This window comes from Bactrocera tryoni, chromosome 5 (assembly GCF_016617805.1).
Source record: "Bactrocera tryoni isolate S06 chromosome 5, CSIRO_BtryS06_freeze2, whole genome shotgun sequence".
In the NCBI taxonomy this organism is placed as follows: domain Eukaryota; kingdom Metazoa; phylum Arthropoda; class Insecta; order Diptera; family Tephritidae; genus Bactrocera; species Bactrocera tryoni.
In genome coordinates, this window is record NC_052503.1 from 12741389 (window position 1) to 12767586 (window position 26198).

Here is a 26198-nt window from a genome sequence, read left to right on the forward strand (position 1 = left end):
TATGGTGATAACACAAAAGAAGCTTTGAATGAAGAATGAGTAATTGTACTAGAAACACTAACATATTTCTTTACCGTCAATTCTAAATTCATTGCTGCTATTTTATTAAAGAAAAATGATAGAGTTCACTCTTTAAGGCAAGACCTTGTGCATTTTGACAGCTTCAACTTTTACCATTATTTAATTAAAATTTATTTGTTATATTTATCAACTACAATGTTGTTTTGTGTCAAGGACCATCACTGCCTCCTAAAACTAAACTTTTTCAAAGACCAAATGAAATTAATATTTTTATGCAAAAACACTTTTTTTTAGTTTTCAATCTAAATCGTTACCACTACTTTGCAATTAGTGCGCCTTTTGAAAATTTGACACAAGCTTACTTTCAACACATGTTGATTATTCAAACATAAGTTAATCCAATTAAATTTGTATTATTCATGAAACTTAACGAGAATATAAACTAAAAAAAAAATGAAATGAAAACACCCTTACACTTAGCAAAGAGTAACGCAATTAATTCTATGTTGAAACAATTATGAAATCAACAGTATTCTTTGAACATTTTTTTCGCTCATAAAATTTGTTTTTGTGTGCATTTGCGCGCCAAAACTTTAAAGTGAATTTTTTGTGTCAAGCGATATTTCTCTATTACTTACACGCATAATGGCAAAGGCTCACATAACCCTTTCAGTCAAATAACGTATTTCAGTGAATAGTGGATTTTAACGGAAAGTGCGTTAAAAAAAATTCTAACATGAAACCATAGCACCCATAACAAACAGAAAAAAAGACAGTTAATGAAATAGCAAGCACATAATGATCAAAATGGCATGAGGAAGTGAAACTGAGCGCATATCTGCACACATATACCATGTACTGAAATACTTATTTATGTATGTGTATGCGCTTGCATATATAACGCACACATACAAAAGCAGGACGATGTTATGTAACTACGCTTAGATACATTATATAAAAGTTGAGCATCTTCAATTCCAACACGCACAAATTATGGCAAGCCTAAAATGAAATTGGTGTGTATGTATGTGTGCGCATGCTCGCATATCCTTGAGCGCACCCAAGCATCCTTAAGTTACCACCAAACTCAGACACGCACACATGCACACAGTTGTCAGATCTACAAATAGTAAAATAGCGAAAACTAGGCGGAGTTCCTTGTCAAATAGTCTACATTTCCTCTTACAAATACATAGAGGCCAACGCATATTGCCGTTCTCACGCACGCACGCACTTTTTACCACTCTTTCGCGCTCTCTAAATCAGTCAGATTTTTGTAATTCATTGTAGTCGATACGGCGCATGCGTAACTTATTTTCTGATCAGAAAGTCGCAGCATCCAACAAGCGAGTGGTAGCTATACGGGCACGGTGAGTAAATATAAGCATTCGGTGCACTGTGTGCTCACATGTTGGCTCACCCCTTACGGTTTACCTAGCCAGCCTGCGGCCAGCACGACGCCCGAACGGCAAGTCAGCCCTGTACCGTGAAGTGCTTGACTACACGATTGCGCGCACACAGCAACGAAAAACACAACGCGCGTGTGTGTGTGTGCGTACATACAGGCATTTGTGTTGGTATGCGCGTGATTTCTCAATTTTCAAGCAGCACTCTCCTGCTCACTATGCTTTTGCACTCACATCGTTTTGTGATAGCGCGCTCTTGCACAATTTAACCCTTCCCTATGGCAATCCTTACTGTCGCACAGCAGCAATCAGAGTCGAGGTTGCGAGTGCTTGCATGTATGTGTGTGTATTTTGAATATCTTTGTTGGTATCTGCCCTTTTCTGTTTGACTGCAAGCAGTTCTAAGACTTTTCCCTCCAAGAAGGCAGACACAACGTCAGCGACGGTCACATACAAACAGTCTTGTAGTCGTCGGCACAGCCACCTCGACTTAGAGTTCGACATCCAGCGCGTGCATACTCGTGCGAGCAGCAAACCAGCAAGCGACCGACCGACCAACCGGCCGGCTTCCACACAGCAGAACATAACACAACAGTTGTCCAACGACGACGCGAGTGACTAGAACTTTGTCTGCCATCAATTAGAACGGACGAGTGGCGCGCACTACCGCGTTGACGGTCCTCAAAGCAAAAGCAAAAAACTGTATAATATTTTTTAGTCTAATAAAAGCGAAGAAACTACTAATTAAAGTGGATTAAGCGAAAAAGACGTTTTAACGCAAAATTTTAGTGTATTCTCAGAAAGCACGACGTTTTGTGTAGCTTTGTTGCTGTTGTTTTTTGTTTGTTTCGTTATAGTTGGTGACTAACGCGCCTTCACTCTCTTTGTGTTGTGTGTCCTCCAATTAGTGCATCCTGTCGTTGTTGTAATCGTAGTTTGCATGTTTCACAAACACGCTTCGTGCAGCATTTTGTATTTTGTGTTTGTGAGTTCAATTTATTTCAATCATTTTACCACAAAATCCCAAATCCTTTCCCGCACCTTCCTGAACATCCGCATCCTTTACTTCGGCAACACTACGGTGTTCACAAAGCCCCCGCCCGCAATGGATCCAAGCAGTCAAGTTAGTGTTACTACCGCAACAACAACAACGCCGCCCAACGCCTCTACATCCACAACAGTTGTCGTGCCCGCCAGCACATTAGCCACGAGCGCGGCCACAACCGCGTGCGCATTAACAACAGCAACTACAACCATCTCCAGCACCAGCAATGTCAGCGCTCCCGCCACTGTTGTCACGTCCGGCTTAGCCGTCGGCAATCAGAGCGCAACGGTTTTAGCGCCAGCGCCGATCTCAACGGCGACCGCTGTGGGTGGCACGCTTAGCCTAACGGCGGCTTGCAGTCAGCCCACACAGCCGCAGCAGGCAGTGCCTATTATCGATCTCGTGCGTGGTGACGATGCGAATAATTCGTCGATACCCAGCATTATTTCGGAAGGACAACGTTCACTCTCCGCCGCGCCGTCCGCCTCATCGAGTCCGATACTGAGTCCGCCTGGCAAAATATTCGGTCGCAATGCGAATGGCACAAGTAAGTTTTAGTTTCTAAGTTGATTTAAATTGAATTATTTTAAACTGTTTATTAGTGAGTTTAAAAATTAACGCAAGATTTAAAATTGCCTCCATTTATGTAGTAAAGTGTTGACAAACCTAAAAAAAGAAATCGATAGCTGACATTTTAGGCTTAGTGAAAAGTGAGCGTCACACGTTAGGACAACGTGTCTTTATTATTGAACATTATTTTAAAAATAATGAACGCTTGGCGGCCGCAGTTCGAAAATTTCATACAAAATATGGTCGGAGTAATGTTTTAACTTCGTCAATTGTGAAGATTGATTGAAATGACGGCAAGATTGAATCTTGTGTTAATTTTGGGACACCCTGTAAATGTCACACTGGGATTATATTAAAAAAGCTAGTTGAGTTCCTTGATTACAAGCCAACAGTCTAAGTCTGTCTTATATTTTATTTTACTAAAAAAAACTTGTCTTCTATACAAGCATTGACTTTGTAACAGACATACCGAATCGCGACAATAACATGCATACCCATATCTTACTTCACTCCCAGATTTTTATCCCTCCAAGGACTGTCAACAAATAAAAAACTGTCCATACAAGAACTTGATTTTGATCGATCAGCTTGCATGGTAGCTATAAGCTCTAGTTACCCAATCTGAACAAATTTTTCAAATATTACCAACTTCAAATCTCTTCAAATAAAAACGCTTTCAATACAAGGACTTGATTTAGTTATAATCTGTAGTGGTCCGATATCGGCGGTTAAGTCAAATGAGTAGCTTCATGAATAAAAAAGGACATTTCAGATCAATATCCCAAAACTGAAAGACTAGTTTGCGTATATACAGATGGAAAGGCTGACATCGCTAAATCACACTCTTTTTAGGGTCTTCGACATCTTCTTCTCGGTATTACAAACTTAATATACCTGTTCAGGATGTAAATATGCATTTGTTATCCCGCTATTACTTATTAGATATATCTTGGATATGACGTTTAATAAGATGTTTGTCGATTCGTCGCTCTCAAGTCAAATCATATGTAGCCTATATGTATTCCTGCAAACAGGGTAGATAATTCTATGAACTACAGTGTTCTTACGTAAGTACCTGCCGACGACGGCCTTACCACATGGTGCTTAAAAGTGCATAGATCAAAATAATGCCTTGATCAACCTCCCAAATAATATATGGTTTTTGCAAGTATTATTTGGTTCCAATTGGTCAGGTGGACGGGAGACCTTTTCCACTTTGGTTGGGTTTCAGGCCGACCTGAAACCTCTGCCGTGCTGTGGGTCTCGCACCTGGCCGCAGTGCAACTCCACACTGAAGTGAATTTTGAATACTACCTGCCTTTAGGTTTAAACGACGGATCTTCCCAAAGCGCCAAACCCAATGAGTAGATTAGAGCGAACTCCAAGGGCTAACTGCTCTTCGTTGTACCAGATTTAGGTCTCCGATCAGGCTTTGTAGTTTTTACTACTACCGGTTGAGCACCCATCGAACTCAATGACTGGTGACAGTTGACAGCTTCAACTTCAAATGTCTTTTCATTAGAAGAAAGTCCAATCAAAGTCTATAATATTAATATCAAGCTAAGTATTATAGCACTATTTCTGGCAAGACTATTCTGGAATATCGAGGCGAGCAAAATAACAGGCATAGTGCATACTGGAGTTTAGTCGCCTCTAATGACAGACATACCTTAAATCGGGAAGACTCTACACCCTGACCCCCCTGAGGAAATTCTACGAACCAAAAATATTTTATTCTTTTTAAATATATGTCTGAAAAAAGACTTATGAATGTTCTTTATATTTTTTAAAAGTACAAGTACGCACCGTTATCTCACCAAATCGATATTCTACCTTAAATAATTTGAGTGTTTTCATTCCGTCTGTCTCTCCGGAACAAATTAATGATGCACCAAACCACGAATATCGAAAAAAGCAATGACCAGCAAATTGATTTTTGAGCGGTTTTGTCGTGGGTATTTGTTTTCAGTTTGTTTTTTCCCCTCCATTCCGATAATTGTTGACTTCTTGGCATGTCATACTCATAAAACCATGTCTCATCTTCAGTTATAATGCTCTCGATGAATGTAGGGTCGGAAGTCGCACGCATGTCCAAAAAGACCTGTTTACGGTTATCTTATTGAAAAAAATTCAGCTTTATCGGAACGAGTCGAACAAAAACGCGTTTCCTACCCAAAATATTCACCAAATTCATTCGAATGGAGTCACAAAAATGTCGAGGTCTCCTGTCATCCCTTTACTCGTAACACTTGTCTGACCATTTTCAAGCAACAAATCCTTCACTTTTTTAATATTTTGATGAGTTGAGCAGGACGAAGGTCGTTCAGAACTAGGCATGTCTTCAACGATCTCTCGACGGTCTTTGAAGGCTTTGTACCACTCGTAGACTTGTGGTTTTGATAAAACTGAATCACCGTAAGCCTTTTCAAATACTCACAATGATTCCGCAAATGAAATTTGAATATAAATACCAAATTGGTTACAAATTCTTTGCTCGATATTTTATTCCATTGTAAAAATCGCACTTAACCAACAGCTGTAAACAAACTGGTTAACAGATCGCGCTCATATTTGGCATAGCAATTAAGAGCAGTCTTACCAACTTGGCAAAATATATTTTTTTGAAATACTATGTAGAATAGTATATATATAGAATAGATCATATTGATATCATATTGCGAAAGCTTGCTATTGAGACCGATCAGTTGTTGAATTGGGATTTAGCGGTATAAAATCAGGTTAATAATCAGGTTTAACCAATTAGGCAGATGTAATTGAGGAACGGATTTGATTTGTATATATAAAATTAAAGTTTATTAATATGCCGAAATCAGTTATTTATGTATAATAACTCGAGTGAACTGTACACATGTCGAAAGCTGACTCGAAAATATTATTTTTCCACGTCTCATTGTAAATGTTGTCATTTTATTAAATCTCGCAATAAAAAAACCTTAACCTTTCACCAGCAACAGTTATGCGCATAATAGCTTCGGCTTAATACGCTGGGTATAAAAATCTGTCTGCATCATTGCACAACAAAAATGCACTCACCCAGTTAGACGCCAATTTTTTCACTCACCGCCAGCGTAGAAGTTTTTGTGAGTCTATGTCAATCAATGAAAAAATTAAACAACACGCACACATACACACAAGTTGACAATATCTAAAGTCATGACATTACTAAAATCATGTGAAAGCATTGAAAGGCAGGCAGCTAAGCAAGAAAAAGCTTTAGCAAAAAGGAAAGTTATTTAGGGCGATAAAAACACGCGGCGTTTTTTCCACCCTCAAAGCATTTAAAAGCGCATATATGTATATGTGTGCGGTATTGAGAAATCTGTGTATGGATAAACATACACATACATGTATAAATAGTGAATATGAAATCGGAAAAAGCGCACATTTTTATATGAAAGCGTAGAAAAAGCGTCAGAAATAGCAAGGATATGCCGTTAGATATGTCTTGAATTGGCATTGTTTGCAGCTGAAGGGCCGCCGGGAAACTCAATGTTTAGTTGTGAGATTTTGTATTCTTCGACACATTTACGACGCTAAAAAAGCTAGCAGCAAGACGCACAAAAGGCAACATTATTGGCAGGCAAATAAAAGTAGTCTCGCGTCACCTTCTTTTTTACGCTTAATTAGAACGCATTTCAACGTATTTTTAACGGGTCTCAAAGCTGAAGAAACTACTAAAAAGACTTGCAATTGTCACGAAAGACAGCAACAATAAAAAAAAAGTTATTTCTCAAATAAATGAAAGCCAAGCTAGAAAAACACCCTTAGCTCCTCAAATACGCAAGGTAAATATACAACCTTTGTCTACCTGAGAACGCCATATTTAAAAGAAGAAACCACAATACCGTTTTGCAGCATTCAATAGCACCCTTGAAGTGATCTTTCAACTACCGTTAGACACATACAAGCGCAAGTCAGCAAACAAAAGGTGTGCGATCTTCTATAACAAGAAGGAAAAACAAGTTTCTAATATTTGATAGGCTGACAGCACGAAGGACATGCGTAAAGGGGGCACACACATATACACGAAAAACGAACTGTAAACCCAGCGACAGTTAGACCAACCCCAGCCAAAGAACGCACCCCTAAGCTGAGGAGGGGTGTTTTTTTTTCGTTAGCAGGCATGAAGGCACAAATACACACACATCTACTCACTCACGCATACCAACACACACAACACACGGTGCAACGCGCATGCCCGTTCAACTCACCTTGAGCGCGCGTTTATCTTGCCACTGGCAAGCGGTACACTGCTGCATTAAAAGCAGTTCTTGGCAATTTGTTGCTAGCCACAGCTACAGCATGACACATGTACATTCATATATACATGTGTACACACACATGCATACACATAACTACACGTCTCCTATTAAGGCGAAGAAATTCGTAGTTGGCCGCATCAGGAGCAAAACATTTTGTTGACTAACGGCCACGATTGTCATCAATCTTAAGGTAATGCCCGAGCGCCGCCACACCACGCCTCCTTCCCCTGCTGCCGCCCATTACACTAGTGTTGAGGCTGCGCCCAGCCACTTTTGCATTCCTTGTCAGTGCAAAGCTAGCTAGCTAGCTGCTGAGGCTGCAGTCAAGGCGTTTTTACTTATTCATTTGTTTTTTGTTGTTTTTGTTGTGCGTCTTTCACCCTTCGCTTGTGATTGGTAAGCGAGTGTCTGACTGCTTGGTTGGCTGGCTGACTGGCTGGTAGGCTGTCTCTGGCACACAACTTTTACTGCGGCCTGTTGCGCATGCGCATCATACACGGCTACGCGCATCAGCAAGTCATCGACGAACTCATCGACGCATCGGCGTTATTGCCACCGTTGGAATTTTGATCGACAAGAATTTGGTCGTTTAAAAACTCCTTAATTTATCGTACGGGCATATGAGAAATAGTTTCGCCGTATATCGTTTAGGTTTTTTGCCCATGCCCACATGCGCATACGAGTGTGTGAGTATTTGTTGTTGATTTTGCTTTTTTATTGCGTTATTTCACTTGTACTGCATTCGTTGCGAGCACTTCCCCAAATAAATGCGTCGAGTTGGCTTTTTTCTACGTTCAAGCTGGCGGCTAACTGCTGATTGCTGACTAGTGACTGCTAACTGTTGGCCGCCACTGCCGGTTGGCTGGTTGGCTGGTTAGCAATGCAGCGCCTATAGCTCATCAATACTTCAACGGTGGCGCGGCGCAGCGTTACGCTGTTCAACACCATTGCTGACAACAACAGCAACATTATCAACAGCGACAAGAATCTGCGCTGTGCGACAATGTCTGTCCGTCCATTCGCCGCGGACACTGGTTCGTTGGTATGTGACAGCGTCGACTGTTGTCATTATTGCCTTCAAGTGGCGAGCAAGTAAAAAGCTCCAGCAGCTACTTACTGTTTTTTTTCGCGCTTGCCGCTCTCGACTTTTGCAGTAAAAACAGCATATTTAGCAAATGACAACAACAAGACGCGCGCACATTTGCGCTTACTTACATATTCATATGTACATGTGTATGTGTGTTGGAGTTGGTTGGGGGGCAAAAAAGTAACAATGTCTTCTAAGTGATGCCACGCAAGCGCAGCATCATGTTGCAACATACAGTTGCATGTATGTATGTTTGTGTGTGTTGTTGTTTGTTTGTATGTAGGAAGTGTAGCTGAAAAAAAGAAAATCGTAAATTAAATGAGAAAGAAATGTGGTACATTATTTGTGTATTAAAATCACGTCTCATTTATTTATTGCTGCCAATGCAATTCCAAAGAGACGAATAAATAAGCAACGCACACACACACAGGCTTACTGCCACACAGCCTCGCAGCATTAAACAGCAGCGAATGACAGGTACAAAATTACACATGCATTACCGTGAGACTTTAACCCCTAGACTAGACCAGATGGCTGGTGTTAGCCATGCCCATGTTTTTACATTTTCTGTTGACTATTTTTTACAATCCAGGAAAACACATCAATCACATATTATCATAAAAAAAAATAAAATGGATCCAAACCAATAATTGATAAATACTTCTAAATATTTTGGCAATGATACCTTTATGAAAATTTTCGGTCGTCACGAGCAACTGATGCGCTTTTCGTAGCAACTTTTTCAGATGTGAAATATAATCTGAGAGAGAAAATTACATACGGTTGGGTCATACTATATCGAGACCTCACGAAGATTTATTCGGACAAGACTCGTATATTACGTACATATGTACATATATCGTATATTACTCGTTCGGCCTACCTCCTATGATACCTCCATATACAAATCTGGTTTCCACAATTCCCACAACAGCCGGTTCTACACACCGGAATTGAGCCGGATTTCCCGGCCAAGGGTTTCGGTGATCTAACCCCGTTTGGAAAAAAACTGGTTTCCAGATAGTATAGTATAATTCATATTGCAGTAAAATAAAGCAATTAAACAGTGAACAATTTCGAGGTTCCCTACTTTTTTAAAGACAAACCACAGAAACTTTAAATTTAATGGAGAATGTTTATTATCATTCGAAAAAACATTCTTTGGCATTTATTGTATGAAGATTATCTCTTTCAAATATTGGCTGCGGCTACATCGCAGATGGTCCATCCATTGAGTCCAATGTTCAATGACTCGTTCGAGCATTTCGACTGGCAACTGGCGAACGACACGCGTAATGTTTACCTCGAAGGCCTGAATCGAAGTGGGATTGTCCGCATAGACTTTAGACTTTTCATATTCCCACAGGTAAAAGTTTAACGGTGTAATAACACACGATCTTGGTGGCCAATCGACCGACCCAAAATGCAAAATTATCTGCTCACCGAAGTCTTTCCTCAACATAATCATTAATTGATGCGATGTGTGGGAGATGGTGGCGCCGTCTTGTTGAAACCAAAAACCGAGATCACGAGCTTCAATTTCAGGTAACAAATAGTCGGTCATCACTGACAATTACGTTCGCACCGGCATCATTTTTAACAAAATGTGGACCGATGATTCCACCGGCCCTCAAACCAAATCAAACCGTTGTTTTTCCAGATGAAATGGGAGTTGTTGAATCTCTTCAGGTTGCTCGTCGTCACAAATGTGGCAATTTTAATTGTTTATATATCAATTGACCCAGAAAGATCTTATTGGAACTTTTCAAGAGCCGATGGAGCGAAGCGATGTTGCTTCGGAAGGTCGTTCGGCTTCAGTTCTTGAACAAGCTGTATTTCGCACGTTTGCAATTTAAGATCTGGACGTAAAATGCGCCAAGTCATTCCATTCGACTCTCCACGGTCTTCCTGCACACTCTTTGATGTTGGCAATGGTACGACTGAGTCTAAGTGTTACAAACTTAAGGGAATTTTAATGTAACCTGTTCAGGGTTTAATTATCCATGGACTCGAAGTATCATGAAAGACCACACTTCTACGAAGAGAGACATTATGCTGGTTTTCACGAAGTTTTAAGATTTTTAAGCGTTCTATCACAAGTTTCCAAAGATCAAGATGAACATTTCCGATTCAATGTTTCAAACCTCAAATAAGTCGCCTAATGACAATTTCTGAAGCAATGTAATCTAAAGTCTTAGACAAGTTTTGGATCTGACAACTTGAAAACCATTGCCCATAATACAACCTTACAACCTAAATCTCCATCATGAAAAGTTAAGCGTGGCTAGGGGGGCTATTTTATAGATCGATATCAGTAAGCGCCATACATAGTTTGGACCAATGAAAAATAATAAATTTTCATTTGATGTGTTGAATGGTATAGCTAGACGGCTTAAAACAAACTTGAGGATTATATGTGATTTCATTACTAGAAGCAAAACCCATCTAACGCTCACTAGAACCGATTTCAAAAGCTATCGCTCATTTTACTGTGTACACATTAGCCTGTGTCATTCTGAGGCAACCTTTTTTTCAACTGAAAAACAGGCTAAAAACTTTCGAAAATGTGAAAAAAGTCACTCAAAAGATGAGCTCTTAATATTAATATTAATAGGTGCCTGTTTCAAATATTCTATTTTCCATATAAATAACATGGAAAAAAAATCATTTTTTTTTGTGGAGGTTATTGTGCGGAGGTTATTATATGTGCACGCGATGGCTGCCAGTAGAGATGGTAAACTCGATTCCGATTCTACTCGAGAATCGAGTTTTCTCGTAAAATAATCGATTTTTTGAATGTAGAGAATCGATTCTTAATCGACTTCGACTACTGAAGACCGATTCCGAAAAAGTTTTAACCAAGCAAGAGTTATCATTAATTGAAAAAACTAACAGCTGTTTATTAACAGTTTTATATGTATATGGACCATTCACACCCAAATGTAATTTCCAACTGATTTTAAAATCGTACGTCTCTGACTAGCTGCAACTACTTACGAAGTATGTTAGGGCATTTTAGGCCTTAACCTAACACAAGGGTTAACATTATCACTGCTTGTTAGCGTTTATGTAAACTGTGCTTTTCTCTCGTTCTCAGCACATCATACTTTTTATCAGCGCTGCTATCATTAATACCTCAGAACGTGTGCAACAGTTTGCTTTGCTGCTGTACTGTGTTGTGCCACACGGCAAATAACAACAAACACAACGAAACTCAACGCATCACAGTTTATATGTATGAATGTATTAGTGCGCTATTGCATACTCATCGCACGCGGCGAGGTGAAAAGTAGTGGCGTTCAAGTCAACATGCAAGCAGCCTGGCACTCCCCCACCCACCGCACCAAGCCTTACTAATTATAATTTTTTGCAACAATAATTTGAGCAGAAACAAATGACAACTGGCAAAAAAGTGGGCCTATCAGCAGACATTGCAGTTGTTGTTGTTTTCTGCTTTAGCCGTGTTATATTGTTAATGTCCAGCAAGTTGGCTGGCTGACGGCCGTGCCGATGTTGACGATCAGCACCAACCGGCGAGTGCCACCAACAACAGAGCAGCGTGGCAACAGTGGCAGCAGGAAGAGCAACACCAAAGACAACAGCTACATCGGCTGTCAGAACGCTTGCGTGGCGGTTGCACGCACACATGCACTCGCCAACCAAGTCCGCCAACCAAGTCCGGTAGCTTATGCACAAGTCCGTGTTAGCTGTTGGCGGCAGTAATTGCCGCATCGGCGACAGTTCGTGCAACAATATTCGAGTTGTGCGCACAAAGCTTTGTGCATGCCACACCAGCTCAACAACTGCGCCACTGCAACGGCAACACACAAGACTGCCAGTGACTTACCACCTCGCCGGCACCGCTGTACGCGTGGGCCATACGGCGCTCGATCTAACCTCACTTCTGCCTACCACCGTCTTTTGTCTTTTGTCTTCTGTGTCTGCCTCTTGCTTACTGCTTCGCTGCCGCATTTTATGGCCGTGCGCACGCACAAAAATATATGTTCTCACATAATTATTTACGATTTCACATTATCATGCAGCATTGCCATATATTTGTATTTTATTTCAATTCATTTGCTTGCTTGCATTGTTGTTTTTGTTGTGCGACATTTTCACTTTTCGCTGCATCAACATTACGCGCCTGTTCGTCCGTCAGCGGCTCACTCATGGCCCTTCAATCACTTGATTTTGCTTATATTCATTAGGCTTTTTCTTTGCGCTTCTTGCACTTTTTGCTCTTTGCATACACATATACTTATATATGTATGTATGTATGCAGGTATGTATGTGTGTAAGTGTGTGGGTTTGCTTTCGTTTTTAGTGCGCTTATGCCAATACTTAGCGTTCGTTCAACTGACATTATCGTTAGCATCAACAATCGCACAACAGCAACAACCACAACAATTGAGTGGCACATGGCTACCCATAACGATCGCAATCGATAATGAACATACTTAAATGGCGACTAGGTGATTTGTGTTTTCTACACGGGGTTGAGTTGCAGTTTTTTACGCATGCATAAATAAGGCTTTATGTTATACATACATACATATATATGCACATATTTTCGATTGGAGGGTGATGTTGCTACTTGTTCATTTCGTGGGTTATAGGCTAGAGTCTCTCAAGGAGGTCAACAAAAGCAAACTTTTCTCAAAGGACAATACTTTAAAGAACTTAAGCAAAGGAAGCTAAAGATTGATAATTTAGTTTGGAGAGGATCAGAGGAGGCTCTGTGATCGGAACCTTTTTTGAAAGTGGCACTTCTTTGAAAGACAAATACAGTGATAACCACTAGATTTGGTTCAAAAACCGATCCTGTAGCAATCGACAAAAGGAATGCAGATTGGACAGTACAAAACGTCGGTCCGTAGTGGTAACTAAAACTTCCATATAATTATCCTCATCGACAGAGCGCTTTAAGCCTACAACAAACCACTAATTTGTTGAGGCGGCTAATATAAGTTTGGCCTTTTTTTCCTGGTACGTAAAAAGTATAACTGCCGAGATGTTTCAAACTCAGCCTTGCAAAATTTGGACAATGAAGAAGAAAGTACTTGAATCTTTCTACCGCAGCTTCCTCCATAAAACTTGAGTCCGATAAGATATTTCCCCTTACCTCATGGGTGTAAATAGCTGAGAGTAAATAGTTAATTATATCCCCTGAGTTCTACTCTAGGCCAAAAGGATCTTATAGCAGCACAAGAACTAGTAATCGACCAACGTCCATATGTTCAGTGCTAAAACGCAGGATGACAACGGACTGGATTCAGTTCGTTCCCACTCCGATGTAAGTAGAACAAGTGTGAGCTATTCAACTTTGCTAAACTTCACGGAGAACTCCTTGTAGAAAACTCCTTTCAAACCTTTCTTCTAAGCTGCGACCCATCCGCGAAAAACTCACCGCACCCAGTCACTTGATTTTAAACAAATATTGTTCAATGAAGACCATGAAATGCGCAGATATTCCAATACATATTTTGGAATATGCAGGTAATCTGGAAAAATGAATTTTCTTATCAAAATCTGAAATTTTTGATTTTTAAGCCATGATACTCTTCAATATATTCTGTTTCATTCTTTACAAAAAAGTTATGTCCACATTATCATTATCGAATTTACCGCTAAGCTCTCTCTCTAAAAACTAACGAACCACTTTTGAAACATAGGTCCGCTGAATTTAAACTTTAAGCATCTTATCCGTAGAAATATTGTAAAAGGCATTACAGGGTTTGTCCGGAAAGTAATAGGACTGATTTTCTTTCGGCGCGACTGTACTTTGGAGCATGCACGCTCCGACTGGATTCAGTATAGGGCGTTCTTAGCTAACGAACGAGCAACTGATTATATGTCTCCAAGCACCTGGAGAGTCAGGACAAACATTTTCGCGCGACGTGTTTCTGTGAGTAGTTCTAGCCGAAAATGCAGCGTTCGTTTGCGCAGAGGTACGCGATTAAATTCTGTGCTAAACTCGGTAAACCTGCGACAGAGACATTAGATATGATCAAGCAGACTTACCCCGATGTTACTTTAGCAAGAAGTGGTGTATTTCGGTAGCAGAGCCTTTTTGGAGGGACGGGAAGTGGTCGCTGATGAGTGAGCAAATCCAAAGTGAAAACGATGCTCATTGTCTTTTTTGACATCAAAGGCATCGTCCACGATGAATTTTTTCCTCCTGGACAAACCGTCAACGCCAAGTTTTACGTGGAAGTCCTCAAGAGACTCAAACGGAGGATCAATCGGCTCCGACAAGACATTGCAGCCGATTGGAAGTTGCACCACGACAACGCCCCAGCTCACACCGCCTTTCTTGTGAACAGCTACCTTACCAAGGTAGGCATCCCAACGTTTCCGCAACCGCCCTAGAACTCAGATGTGGCCCCGCGGACTTTTTTTTGTTTCCTTGCCTAAAAAGGCAGATGAAAGGCATTTTGAGACGACAGAGGGGATCCAAGCAGCATGCATCTCGCTCTCTCGCCTTTAATGCTTATAAATCGTGCTGGCAGCGCTGCATCGACGCAGAAGGAGCCTATTTTGAAAGTTTTGAAAGAATTGCAACGATTGGTTCAATAATTTTTTTTTAAATCGACTCAGTACTATTACTTTCCGGACAAACCCTGAAATTATCATAAAAACCTTACAAAGCGCTTTAAGACTACCGCAAACCACGAATCTATTGAGGCGGCTAGTATCAGTTTGGGCTGCCTTTCCTGGTAAGCGATTGCTTCGAACTCAGCCTTGAAAATTTGGACAATGAAGAAGAAAATACTTGGATATTTCTACCTCAATTTCCTCTATAAAACTTGTGTCTGATAAGATATTTCACCTCACTCTAAATAGTTTATTAGATCCTCTACGTTCTACTCTAAGCCAAAAGGAAGTCATAGTAGCACAGGAGCTGGTTATGGACCAACGTTTTCTAATCCGACACGAAATCCATAACTCCAGTGCTAAAACGCAGGAGGATAACGGACCGGATCCAGCTCTGTTTCTAAAAGCTAACGAAGCTCTTTTGAAACATAGGTCCGCTGAAATCAAACTTTAAGCATCTTATCCGTAAAAATATTGTAAAAGGCATTAAGTACTATGTTTCTGTCACACTGAAAAAATCGAATAGAGAACTATTCGAAAAGATTATAGAATTTTGTAAAGCGCACTCTGTCATAAATTAAGCGATATGGTTGTCAGGTCTCTTAAGTTCGTAATCGCTACTAGAGTAATTTCGAGAATATTCAAAATATTTCGCTATCATCTCTACTCGCATAAGGTCCATCACCGTATATCGTACATAAAAAATAACAAACAGTCCTGCTATGCTCCCAACTCATTCCTAAATAATTCCCACATATTAAAGAGTTTTTTTCGATCATTTCACTTTTTATTATTTGCTCAAATCACTTTGATCAAACGGCGCAGCATCTTCAATATTTCACACGCTTAATTTGAATACGCAAGCAATTTTTTCTTGCTTTTACTATGAAAAAAAATATCGAAAGTGTTGAAAAAAACACAGAAAAAAATCGAAATCACAAACATCGTCCTTCTTACTGCCGTCGCCCTCCTAAGATTATCACTCCGCGCTCGTCTTCTGCATGCGTATCTAACGAGCAATGCTGCTGATGATCCTTTTCATCATTTTTTTATTGTGCGGCTCGTTGTGTGCGCTCACCTTAGCGGTGGTGTTACTGACGAAATTTGAATGAAACGCGCAGTCGCAAGGCACAATCATCCACCGCTTTGCATAGAACGGTTTGAGCGCTTCTGCACAAGCGCAACGCAGCGCGCATATTGTTGTTGTGCTTACGCTTTGCATACACACAAACTACAAAGCAACTTGAATGCTCCTGTATAAATATGTATGTGTTTTTTATGCACATTGCACACCCATTTCCTTATGCAGATTGTTTTGCGGCAGTAAAGGTAGCGGCGGAGTGTAGTCGTACGCTTGGGCAGTTTTTTATGCTGCTCACAGCTTAGTTTAGCTTAGTCTGGTCTGGTCTGGCCTGCCTTGTCTGGCATTTCATTTTTGGGGGATTTTTTTACGTGTCCCTTTTTTTGCTATGGTCGTCTTTGGTTTGTTTGAAAAAGGGTTATGGTCCACATATGTATGTATGTACGTCGGCCGTCATGTTGGTTGAGTCCTGTTTTTTGCTTATCAAAAAAAGGCTTTTTTGTTGTTTTTACTTTTAATATTGCCTATCAAGTTTAGCACGATACTGGCTTTGCTGGAGTTTTTTCTTATGGTTTCGAAAGTGTTGTGGGAATCTCATTAATGTGCGGAGAATCTCATTTGCGCTGACAAGAGTTATTTTTACGCCGCTTTTTGAGGCAAAAAACATGTTTTTTGTTAATCTGTGTAGCAGCGTTTAATATGAAAAGAATGGATGCATGAAATGTAGGGCTAAAGGATTTTAAATTAATTGATTTTTTTTTTAATTCTGAAAGGTATTACTTACTACCTATTAGCAGAAAAAATTTACATATTTTTACATTATTTGCAGTTTAATGAAAAAAAGTAAAAATATAATGAATGTCAACTCGCAACAACCAAATCTAAAACAATGATATTTTCAGTTTTAAATGAGTATATTCTAATCTTCTATTTCACAGTCTACTTTCACGCAAACCAGAAAAAATACAAATAAAACGTTGCCTACATTTTGGCGCATTACGAAATATGAAGAACTTAACTCAGGTTTCATTTAGCAATACTTTAGAACCACTAAAAGTAAAGTTTTCAATCGTCTTGCTTCAATATTTTTTTCGGCTTAACGATATTGAAGTATATAATAGAATTTATTTTGGTGTTTTACTCTTCGGAAGGTCTCTTATTCATTACGGGTTGTAAGAATATCCAAACTATTCACCCAGCAACATTTGTGCTTGAAACTCAAAGTATATAAACAGTTTTATTAATAACACTTTCCAAACTTAGATCAAACTTATTATGAATTCAGTTTAGTTCAGCGAAACTTACATTCTTTTTTTTCGTTACAGTGGTTGCTACATCTCGCCCAAATAATGAGGCCGAAACGCAGCTTTATCGCGTGCTGCAACGCGCGAGTCTACTCGTCTACTATGACACACTGCTGGAAATGGGCGGCGATGATGTACAACAACTTTACGAAGCGGGCGAAGAAGAGTTCCTCGAAATCATGGCTTTAGTTGGTATGGCGTCGAAGCCCTTGCATGTGCGTCGACTTCAAAAAGCACTACATGAGTGGGCCAATAATCCAACGCTGTTTCAGGGTCCCATAACATCCACCTCCAGCACACCAGGTAAGCACATGCAAACAAAATGTTTTCGTCAACTTACTAAGTAGAACTTTTCCTTTATCTGCAGGACTCTTCGACACACCCACCAAATCAACAGCGTTACATATGAAACACGACGTCTCACCTTCGTTTACACGCACCGCATTTCCCACCTACAATCCTACACCATCAACCTTTAACCCCACACCGCTCGCTGCCACTTCCTCCCATTTGATTTCACAAATCTGTCAACCTGTTATCCCAATGCCTGCCATACAACCACATACCCCGTTGCCGCTTCCGGCAGCTACGCTTCCTGTTGCCGCTACACCAGTCGTACCACCTACATTAGGCGCCACCACTGGTGGCAGCACCACAGCGGGCACCATACATCAAGTCTCGTCCAGCTCGCCACAACTCACACCCGTACTCACCGAAATGCAAGTGGCGCGCATAACACAAGGTGCTGAGAAAATCGCACGTCAATTGCCGCAACGCGAACCACGCGCACACACCTCGAAGAAGCGTACCAGCCGCGAGCTTGAACAAGTTATCGCCATGCATGAGAATGATCCACGTCGCATGGACGAAATACGCAAGTACTCAGCAATTTATGGGCGCTTCGATTGTAAGCGTCGGCCAGAGAAACCGCTCACGCTGCACGAAGTCTGTGTGAATGAGGCGGCGGCTCAACTGTGTCGCCTAGTGCCAGCTTTATTGACACGTCGCGACGAGCTCTTTCCATTGGCGCGTCAAATCGTCAAAGATGCTGGTTTCGGTCACTCAGCGAGCATAGCGAGATATGGGGCTCTTTTACCGCAAGTAATGCAAGCACAGCAGGCCATGACACGTTCCGCCGCCATTCTGGATTGTGAGTCTAGTGATTCGACAGCTTCGGCGTCGAGTAAGCGTACACGTTTGGCTTCTACTGAGACAACGAACGCCATAACGCCAACCGATTTGGGTCTGAGTCGGGTAAGCAAATAACGCTCTGAACCGTACAAAAATGCTTACGCCTATTGCTGTGTTATATTTACAAAACATTTAATCAATATTGCTTCTTTTGCTTTATAACACGCTTTAGCTTCAGCTTGTGGTTGCAAACATGGTGGAGTATGCTTTGAGCGGGAGTACCTGCAGTACAATTACTTAGGGTTATGGGCTTCGTTTGAATTTTACTATGATTCTCAGAATTATATTTGTCGCAGGGCTTCAGCTAGAATCTCGACTAGGTACTATGATAAAGACCAAGTGCTCGAAATCGATTGAGTTACAGAATCTTTTTAAACAGAATGTAAACAGATTGTTCACAAGTCGTTCTTGAAATACTACAGGTAGATCTTCAAAATTAAAAAAGGTGATACTTAAGGAATAAGGGAATTAGCTTTTTTCTCTTTTTCACTAATCTGCTTCGGTTCTCGTTCCGCTATGTTCTTAGCTTAAGCATTTTGTTTGTGAAAATGTTTACCGGACTCCAGAAAAATCTTAGTGGAACAAAAATTTAATATCTTAACAGCGGCCTCAAAGTCCTGTACTAATTCGTGGATTAAGATTTCAAAACTACAGCTTCTTTATTGAAAAGAGTCTCGCTTTCAGCTCCATTTCCTCCCTAAAACATAAATTGAATATGAAGAACTTGCGAAGGATATATTAAACCTAACCTAAATTAAGATAACTTGAAATTATGTTGTTAAGAAAGTTGTTTACACATTATCAAACCACATGTAAGAAGTAAAATAGTAGTGGAACGCAGATGATTTGAATTGACACAGTATTAACCAAAGTATTGAAACATTTAAAAAGTATTATTATATTACTAACTTTATGATAAATGATTGCATTATTTAAGTGTGTGTGGTAGTAGTTTTGGTGAATAGTTTGAATGTAATTTATATTATACGAAAATCACTGATAAAGTTTCACATAGTCACTAAACGAACTTTTGGTTATAGAACAGCTGTAAATTAGTTAAAATATATATATTTAGTTGCATGATTTTGGTAAATGTTACTCTCTTTAATGGCGTAGACACCACTTACCCAGCTATAGCTAAATTAACAACAGCGCGCCAGACGTTTCGATTTTCCGCCAAGGTCTTTCTCCACCAACGTCGGTTTACACAGCCGTACTAGATTTACGAGGAAACCAAATTTAGGCATAGCGGCGTAAAGGTAGCTGCTTTTCTTACTCTCAAAAGCAGCTTTAAAATCGACGAAGAGGTTGTGAAAATCTATCCTCTTTTCACGGGTGTTTTCCAAGACTTTGCGCATGGTGAATATCTTGTCAGTTTTTGATTTTCAAGGCCTAAAGCCGCACTGATAAGATCCAATCAGAATCGGGTTCAAAATCTACTGCTTTTATGCTTTCACTGGGCATCCGTCACTAGATCACCTTTGGGAGTTCTACAAGAGTATACTCCGGTCTAAAAACTTTCTAATAATCGCCGCATCTTTTCGTACAACTTTCGAGCATTAGCCCCGTCGGCCAGCTTATCAAACTCTTCTTGCTCACGACCTCTCTCTTTTTATACCCTGAACAGGGTATATTAAGTTTGTCACGATGTTTGTAACACCCAGAAAGAAGCGTCGGAGACCCTATAAAGTATATATGTATATATAAATGATCAGTATGTTGAGCTGAGTCGATTTAACCATGTCCGTCTGTCTGTCCGTCCGTCTGTCTGTCTGTATATATACGAACTAGTCCCTCAGTTTTTAAGATATCCTTTTGAAATTTTGCAAACGTCATTTTCTCTTCAAGAAGCTGCTCATTTGTCGGAATGGCCGATATCGGACCACTATAACATATAGCTGCCATATAAACTGAACGATCGGAATCAAGTTCTTGTATGGAAAACTTTCACATTTGACAATGTGTCTTCACCAAATTTGGTATAGATTATTTTCTAAGGCAATTATGTAATATCCGAAGAAATTGGTCAGATCGGTTAACTATAGATATAGATGGTAGCTAACTGAACGATCGGAATCAAGTTCTTGTATGGAAAACTTTCACATTTAACAATGTATCTTAACCAAATTTGGTATAGATTATTTTCTAGGGCAACAATGTAATCTCCGAAAAAATTGTTCGGATCGGATGACTATAGCATATAGTTTCCATACAAACTGAACACATAGTTACTAAAAGAAATGCACCTGTGAAGGGTATATTAGCTTCGGTGCAGCCGAAGTTAACGTTTTTTCTTGTTTTGTCTGCAAATGCGTCTCACTTCCCTCTTCAACTCTCAATATCTATCCCATCCTGCTCGTGTTGTGGTTCGATGAAAACATTTTGGTATAGCTGAAATTTGATGCGTCAAAAGGTCTGACGTAATGAAATAAAAATAAAATATTAAAAGTTTATGTTACTTTGAAAGATATTCGAAAATTTGAAAAATTAAAAGATAAATTTAAGTGACAGATCGAAGAGAATAACTCTTTGTATTAAAAATTGTAGATTTATTTGTAACTTATATTATGTTGTAAAGGTATTTTATTTAGCTTGTTAAACGTAATTTTAAAATTTCTTTTATTACCAAATATTACGAAAAAAATTATTTGTTTAATGAAGCAGTAGTAGAATCAGTAATGAAATACAAGTATATTTAAAGTCTACAGCATGATTCTTTTTTCTAGCGCTAGCAGTTGACGTGTGATCAAGCTTGCAAGACTATTCATAATTTTGTGTTATTATTTAGTACTGCAATATACACATAATATATTCAACTGTATATAACTAGATTAGTGTAATAATATTAGTTATTCGTTAATCCTGTAGTTGTTGCCTGTTGATTTTATGTTTATTTTTTCGTATTAATACCACACATAACCTCAATCTTCTTATTATAACTATACAATAACCCAGTTGTTTTTGTATAATAATTGTTGTTTGTTGACTTTTGTTGGTTTATTAGTTTGTAATGTAGCGAATTTATTTAGTTGAGCTAATTAACTACTTATTAACTTAAATGTAAAGTTCTAAAAAATATTGCTTCATAAATTTGCCAATAAATTTTATGCTTAAAAACAAAACCGAAAACGCTTTTTACTTATTTGCTTTGCTTTGGAATCGTGCGTGCTTGCCCTTTTCACATTTGTAAAAAAACACTGTTCGTAAAAAATTTAATGCATTTCCAACTTGAAGGAATCAACTGAGGATTCGCGTTACAATCTCTTCGCGATGTATCAGAAATTTGCTAAGCCACCATTCGATCTAACGGACATCAGCAAATTCAAGTAAGTGTATAATGTCGGCAGTATCTACTTATTAATATTATATATGGCGTTATTATATTATATAAAAAATGTCAATATTTTTTTCTTCATAGCCTCAGCAAGAGCGAATATGATGACAACGATAATGACTCACGGCTCTCCTTCAGCAATTCCAGCTCGCCCTCGATGCCCGTTAGTAACTATTTATAAAATGCTACATAGAAAAACTCACCAATTCATGCCAGTTGAAATGCCTAGTATAGTTGCGAAATTGAAGTTTTTGTCAAAATCTTCAATAATTTGGTAAATCAATTGAATCAATTGATAATTTGGTAACTCAATTATTGAAGATTTTGTCAAAAACTTCAATTTCAGCAGACCTCTGAAAACAACATTTATGATATCTTAAAATTTACTACATATATGTTCTCTCCCTCCACTTTCGCAATATTCCTAACTTAGCTAATTTATTTTTCGTTTCTCTTTTATATTTCTCATTTCTTCAACATATAGCCCAGTTCACTAGATAATGAGCGCGACTTGCCCGAGGCGATGAAGTTCAAGAGTTTAACGTCCTTTGCGCCCAATGTGATTTCCAGCACAGCTGTACACAGTGGCCAAGAGCTGTTAGATACCTCAAATCAAAATAAGTCTTCACCGAGTCACCAGCAGCGCAACCAATTAAAAATTATGAGCTGTCCAACAACCGATGGCGCTGTTGGCATGCTGAACAGTTCACCGCTTGGCGGTGTGCAAGTCATTTCAGCAGCGGGTGGACATATTATTGCGGTGGCGAATCCCGCGCTGGCGTTGAGTCCAACGCTTAATGAGGCACTGAGTTTGAAGAGAGAGGCGAATACCCCGGAAATGTAAATATTATATAAAGGAACAGGAGCTGTTAGCAAGCGAGAAGAAGATAGGGCGTGGAAAGAATGAAATGCATTTCTCGCTTCAAATGGTTATCTAGATATAATTTAGTTGTTATGAAATGATTGAAAAGTACACACAAACCGGAAAACAAACTACTATTTTTATGAAATCGTGCAATTTTTATAGATTTAGTAATTTATAATCTATCGTTTAAATATAGAAAAATAAGAAATTATGTAATAATAATTTGCACTTTTTAAACTAACACAAAAAACAAATGCCTTTTAAAAAATAAAATAAGTATCTCTTGAAAAACTAAATACTCTTTCACTCTTTATTGAAGATATAATTAAAATTGATTTTTAAACAAGTAAGGAAGATCTGTGTTCGGTCGTAAGCGAGCATTTCATACTCTTGCAACTAGCCACGACCAAAAAACTAGCCAGGTAAATACCTTAAGGTGGAAAACGTCAACCAGATGCTCGGAATCCAAGCAATAAATATAAGTTATTTATATATATAACACATACACAGGGCGACATAAGGTTTTTGAGGAACACAAAAATTATTATTCATGTCTTATGTAGTATATGGAGTTGGGGGCGGTATCCACCCGATTTTATCTAACAAAATAACTAAAAAAAGGTTTCCTGAGATTTTTTACGGTACCTTGCTAGTTGTTCGTATTGGCCGATATATTCGGAATAAAGCCAGCCGGAAACACGAAAATCTTTATATTAGGTATATGGGGGCTAAGGGAAGTATTGATAATCGGACACATTGACCGATATTTTCAGTAAAATATTTACTATAAGTACTGGGATCCCGTTATTCGGTATCTAGGGACTTGAAAAGTTTGGATCCGATTTGAACAATTTTTAGTCATAAGATGGCGCTTCGTCCGATTTTGGCACAAGCTCATATAAAGTCCTCTCATACCACCTCTGGGCTAAAATTTAGTGTCTGAAGTATTTAGATACTGATTTATCGCACTTTTAGTAGTTTTTAACAAAACCATTATATAGGGAACGGGGTTGTCATCCGATTTCATCCACCTTGACGCTGCCTATAGGAGTTCTTATGGTATTTGCATATTTGGTTGTTGTAGCTTTAGTAATTTGGGAGATAAGTAAATTAAACTTATTAAAAGGCGAGGCCAAGTCCACTTTTCCAAAATTTGTTGCTCACAGGTACCCCTTGCTACTGCGATATCCTATTCCAAAATTAGTACTTAGTTATGGTACTTTATATGAGGACGATGACGACATCTGAAGACCCCGATAGAGTTGTATTTATTACAATATTTATCTAGTTCAGTTGAAGAATAAGGGACGTCGTTTGATTAGGTATGACTCTTCAGCTCTGTAAATATTAATGTTTTACAAGTTTACAATAAGCCACGTATAGACCAGTTTTGGTTCTTTGCGTTATCAGATGGAGTTCAGTTGCTAGGTCCCTGAGGAGTAGTCATCCTTTAGGATGCCTGCGCTTGACGCGAATTTTAACACAATCTTTTTCCTCTCCAACGACACCTCCTCCAGTGCATCATACCATGGGGACCCCAGATGTTTACAGCATAGTCTTGCCAATACGGGATAAGTCCTCTTTTGCAGTTGTTCTAACGAGTTTTGATTTTCTTTATCATGCTTCTGTCCAGATCGTCGTATAGACAATGCATGGGTTTCGAAACGTTAATCACTGTTTCGGATGTCAGCTGTACACCATTATTGGCAATCTCGCCCACTAGTTCATTGCCCTCGATGCCTTTGTGGCCTGGCTCCCAGTAGATGTGAAGTTGCTTGATTCTGGTAACATTTTCCACTGCTGCCCTGCTTTCCAAGACACTTCCGGCCTATATGCGATACGAGGTTACTGGCTTGATTGCCGCTTGCCTGTTTACGTAGATGTTGACTCTGGAATCGCCTGCAGGTTTATTAGAGCCCAGCTCCGCGGCTTTCGCAATAGCAAAGAGCTCAGCCTGAAATATATTGCAGTGGCCCGGAAATTTAATAGGGAGCTCAAATTAGCTTATCAGTTCGAACCACTACTAGGTACTGTAACGGTGGCGGTTAATCAAAGAAGATGTGCATTACGACTCAATTGAAGGTATGACATTTGCTTACTTTGTGATTGAAAAAAATATTATTATTAAGTTGATGATTACATGAAGATGATCTGTTTTAGCACAGGTCTAATCTCGTATATATTTTTGCCATGAAAAACCCTTGACAACAATATCCCCTGTACCCACTAAATTTCTATGCTTTTCTACATATGGAAAGGTGAACTCCGAAAATTAAGCACAAATGCTTTATTTAAATAAGAACGCATACATATTAAAGATGAGTATTAAATTGTTTGAATACGAATTGATTGATCGATTACACTTATGATTTCTCTTCTCCAAATATTGTCCCAATCAACCCAACTACCCTCTATTGTGCGCCAATCATTTTAATTGCTCACGTTTATATCTCAATTTCGTCATAATATTGTACGCTCGCTTTCCATTCTATTGCCATGTGAATGCCATTCAATTCTGCTCGATTACAATCGTAACACAATTAAGTATTGATGATATTTTGCCAACATGGAACGTAGTGATCAGCGATGATATCTCTATCGAAAGCAAATATTGATGCATCAAGCATTATCCCGTTTACGATTGTCTGCCTTTGTGGCTGACTTACGAGCGCCTTTGTGCGGGCACACGAAGCCCTGCATGCGCGAGCGTGCTGAGGTGCTTCTTGACTTGCGACAACAACCCTATGCAGGCAATATGGAATAATGTAAAAAGAGATCGTATTGCCAAACTCCCCTTCAACAGCATACACTCGTATTTGCCATTCTTTGCTCTCATCAAATGTCAATAAATTTCGATAATAATAATATTTAGCAAACGAAAGTGGAAGCGCAGTCAGAAGAAGGGGTAGGCAAACATTGCAAATATTGTATGAGTGTGTGTACGTGAGGGGCTCGGAGATGATCGCACGCAATTGAAAATGCATTGTCACGAGTGCTTTGTTCGCACGAGCATTCGTGTTGCAATCGTTCGCAATAATGCAAACTTAGCTGTATACATATCCACTTTATCCACTTAGGGGTGTCTTGTTTTGCGAAAACTTGTGTTTGGTAGATGCTTTACAAGACGCCTCGGTGTTGATATGTTCACTTTGCCCATCGGAATGTAATTTTCCTTTTTGATGTATGCAAATCATGCAAATGCGATTTTAAGTGTTGAATGCAGATAATTTACATGTTGAAATATGCAAATCCTGACAATACTTGGTGAAAATTTTGCGACCACCCATCGGCATACTTGAGCTATTGAGAATTTTGCCTTCGCTGTTTTACAACCTCTTAATGAACTCTGAGATCTTCGTTTTAGATGTATGTGTGAGTGCAAGCTGTGTGAGAAATCACGCTTTGCTGCACATTAAT

The 26198-nt window shown here is 39.3% G+C and overlaps 1 protein-coding gene across 1 annotated transcript; it reads left to right on the plus strand.

The window, feature by feature from the left end:
• Positions 1-2532: 2532 nt before the first annotated feature.
• LOC120776972 (NGFI-A-binding protein homolog) lies at positions 2533-22760 on the plus strand. Its single transcript, XM_040108065.1, has 6 exons — positions 2533-3019; positions 17413-17694; positions 17759-18645; positions 21817-21908; positions 22001-22079; positions 22401-22760. The coding sequence occupies exons 1-6, from the start codon at positions 2533-2535 to the stop codon at positions 22758-22760; spliced, it is 2187 nt and encodes a 728-aa protein (XP_039963999.1).
• The last annotated feature ends 3438 nt before the right edge of the window (positions 22761-26198 follow it).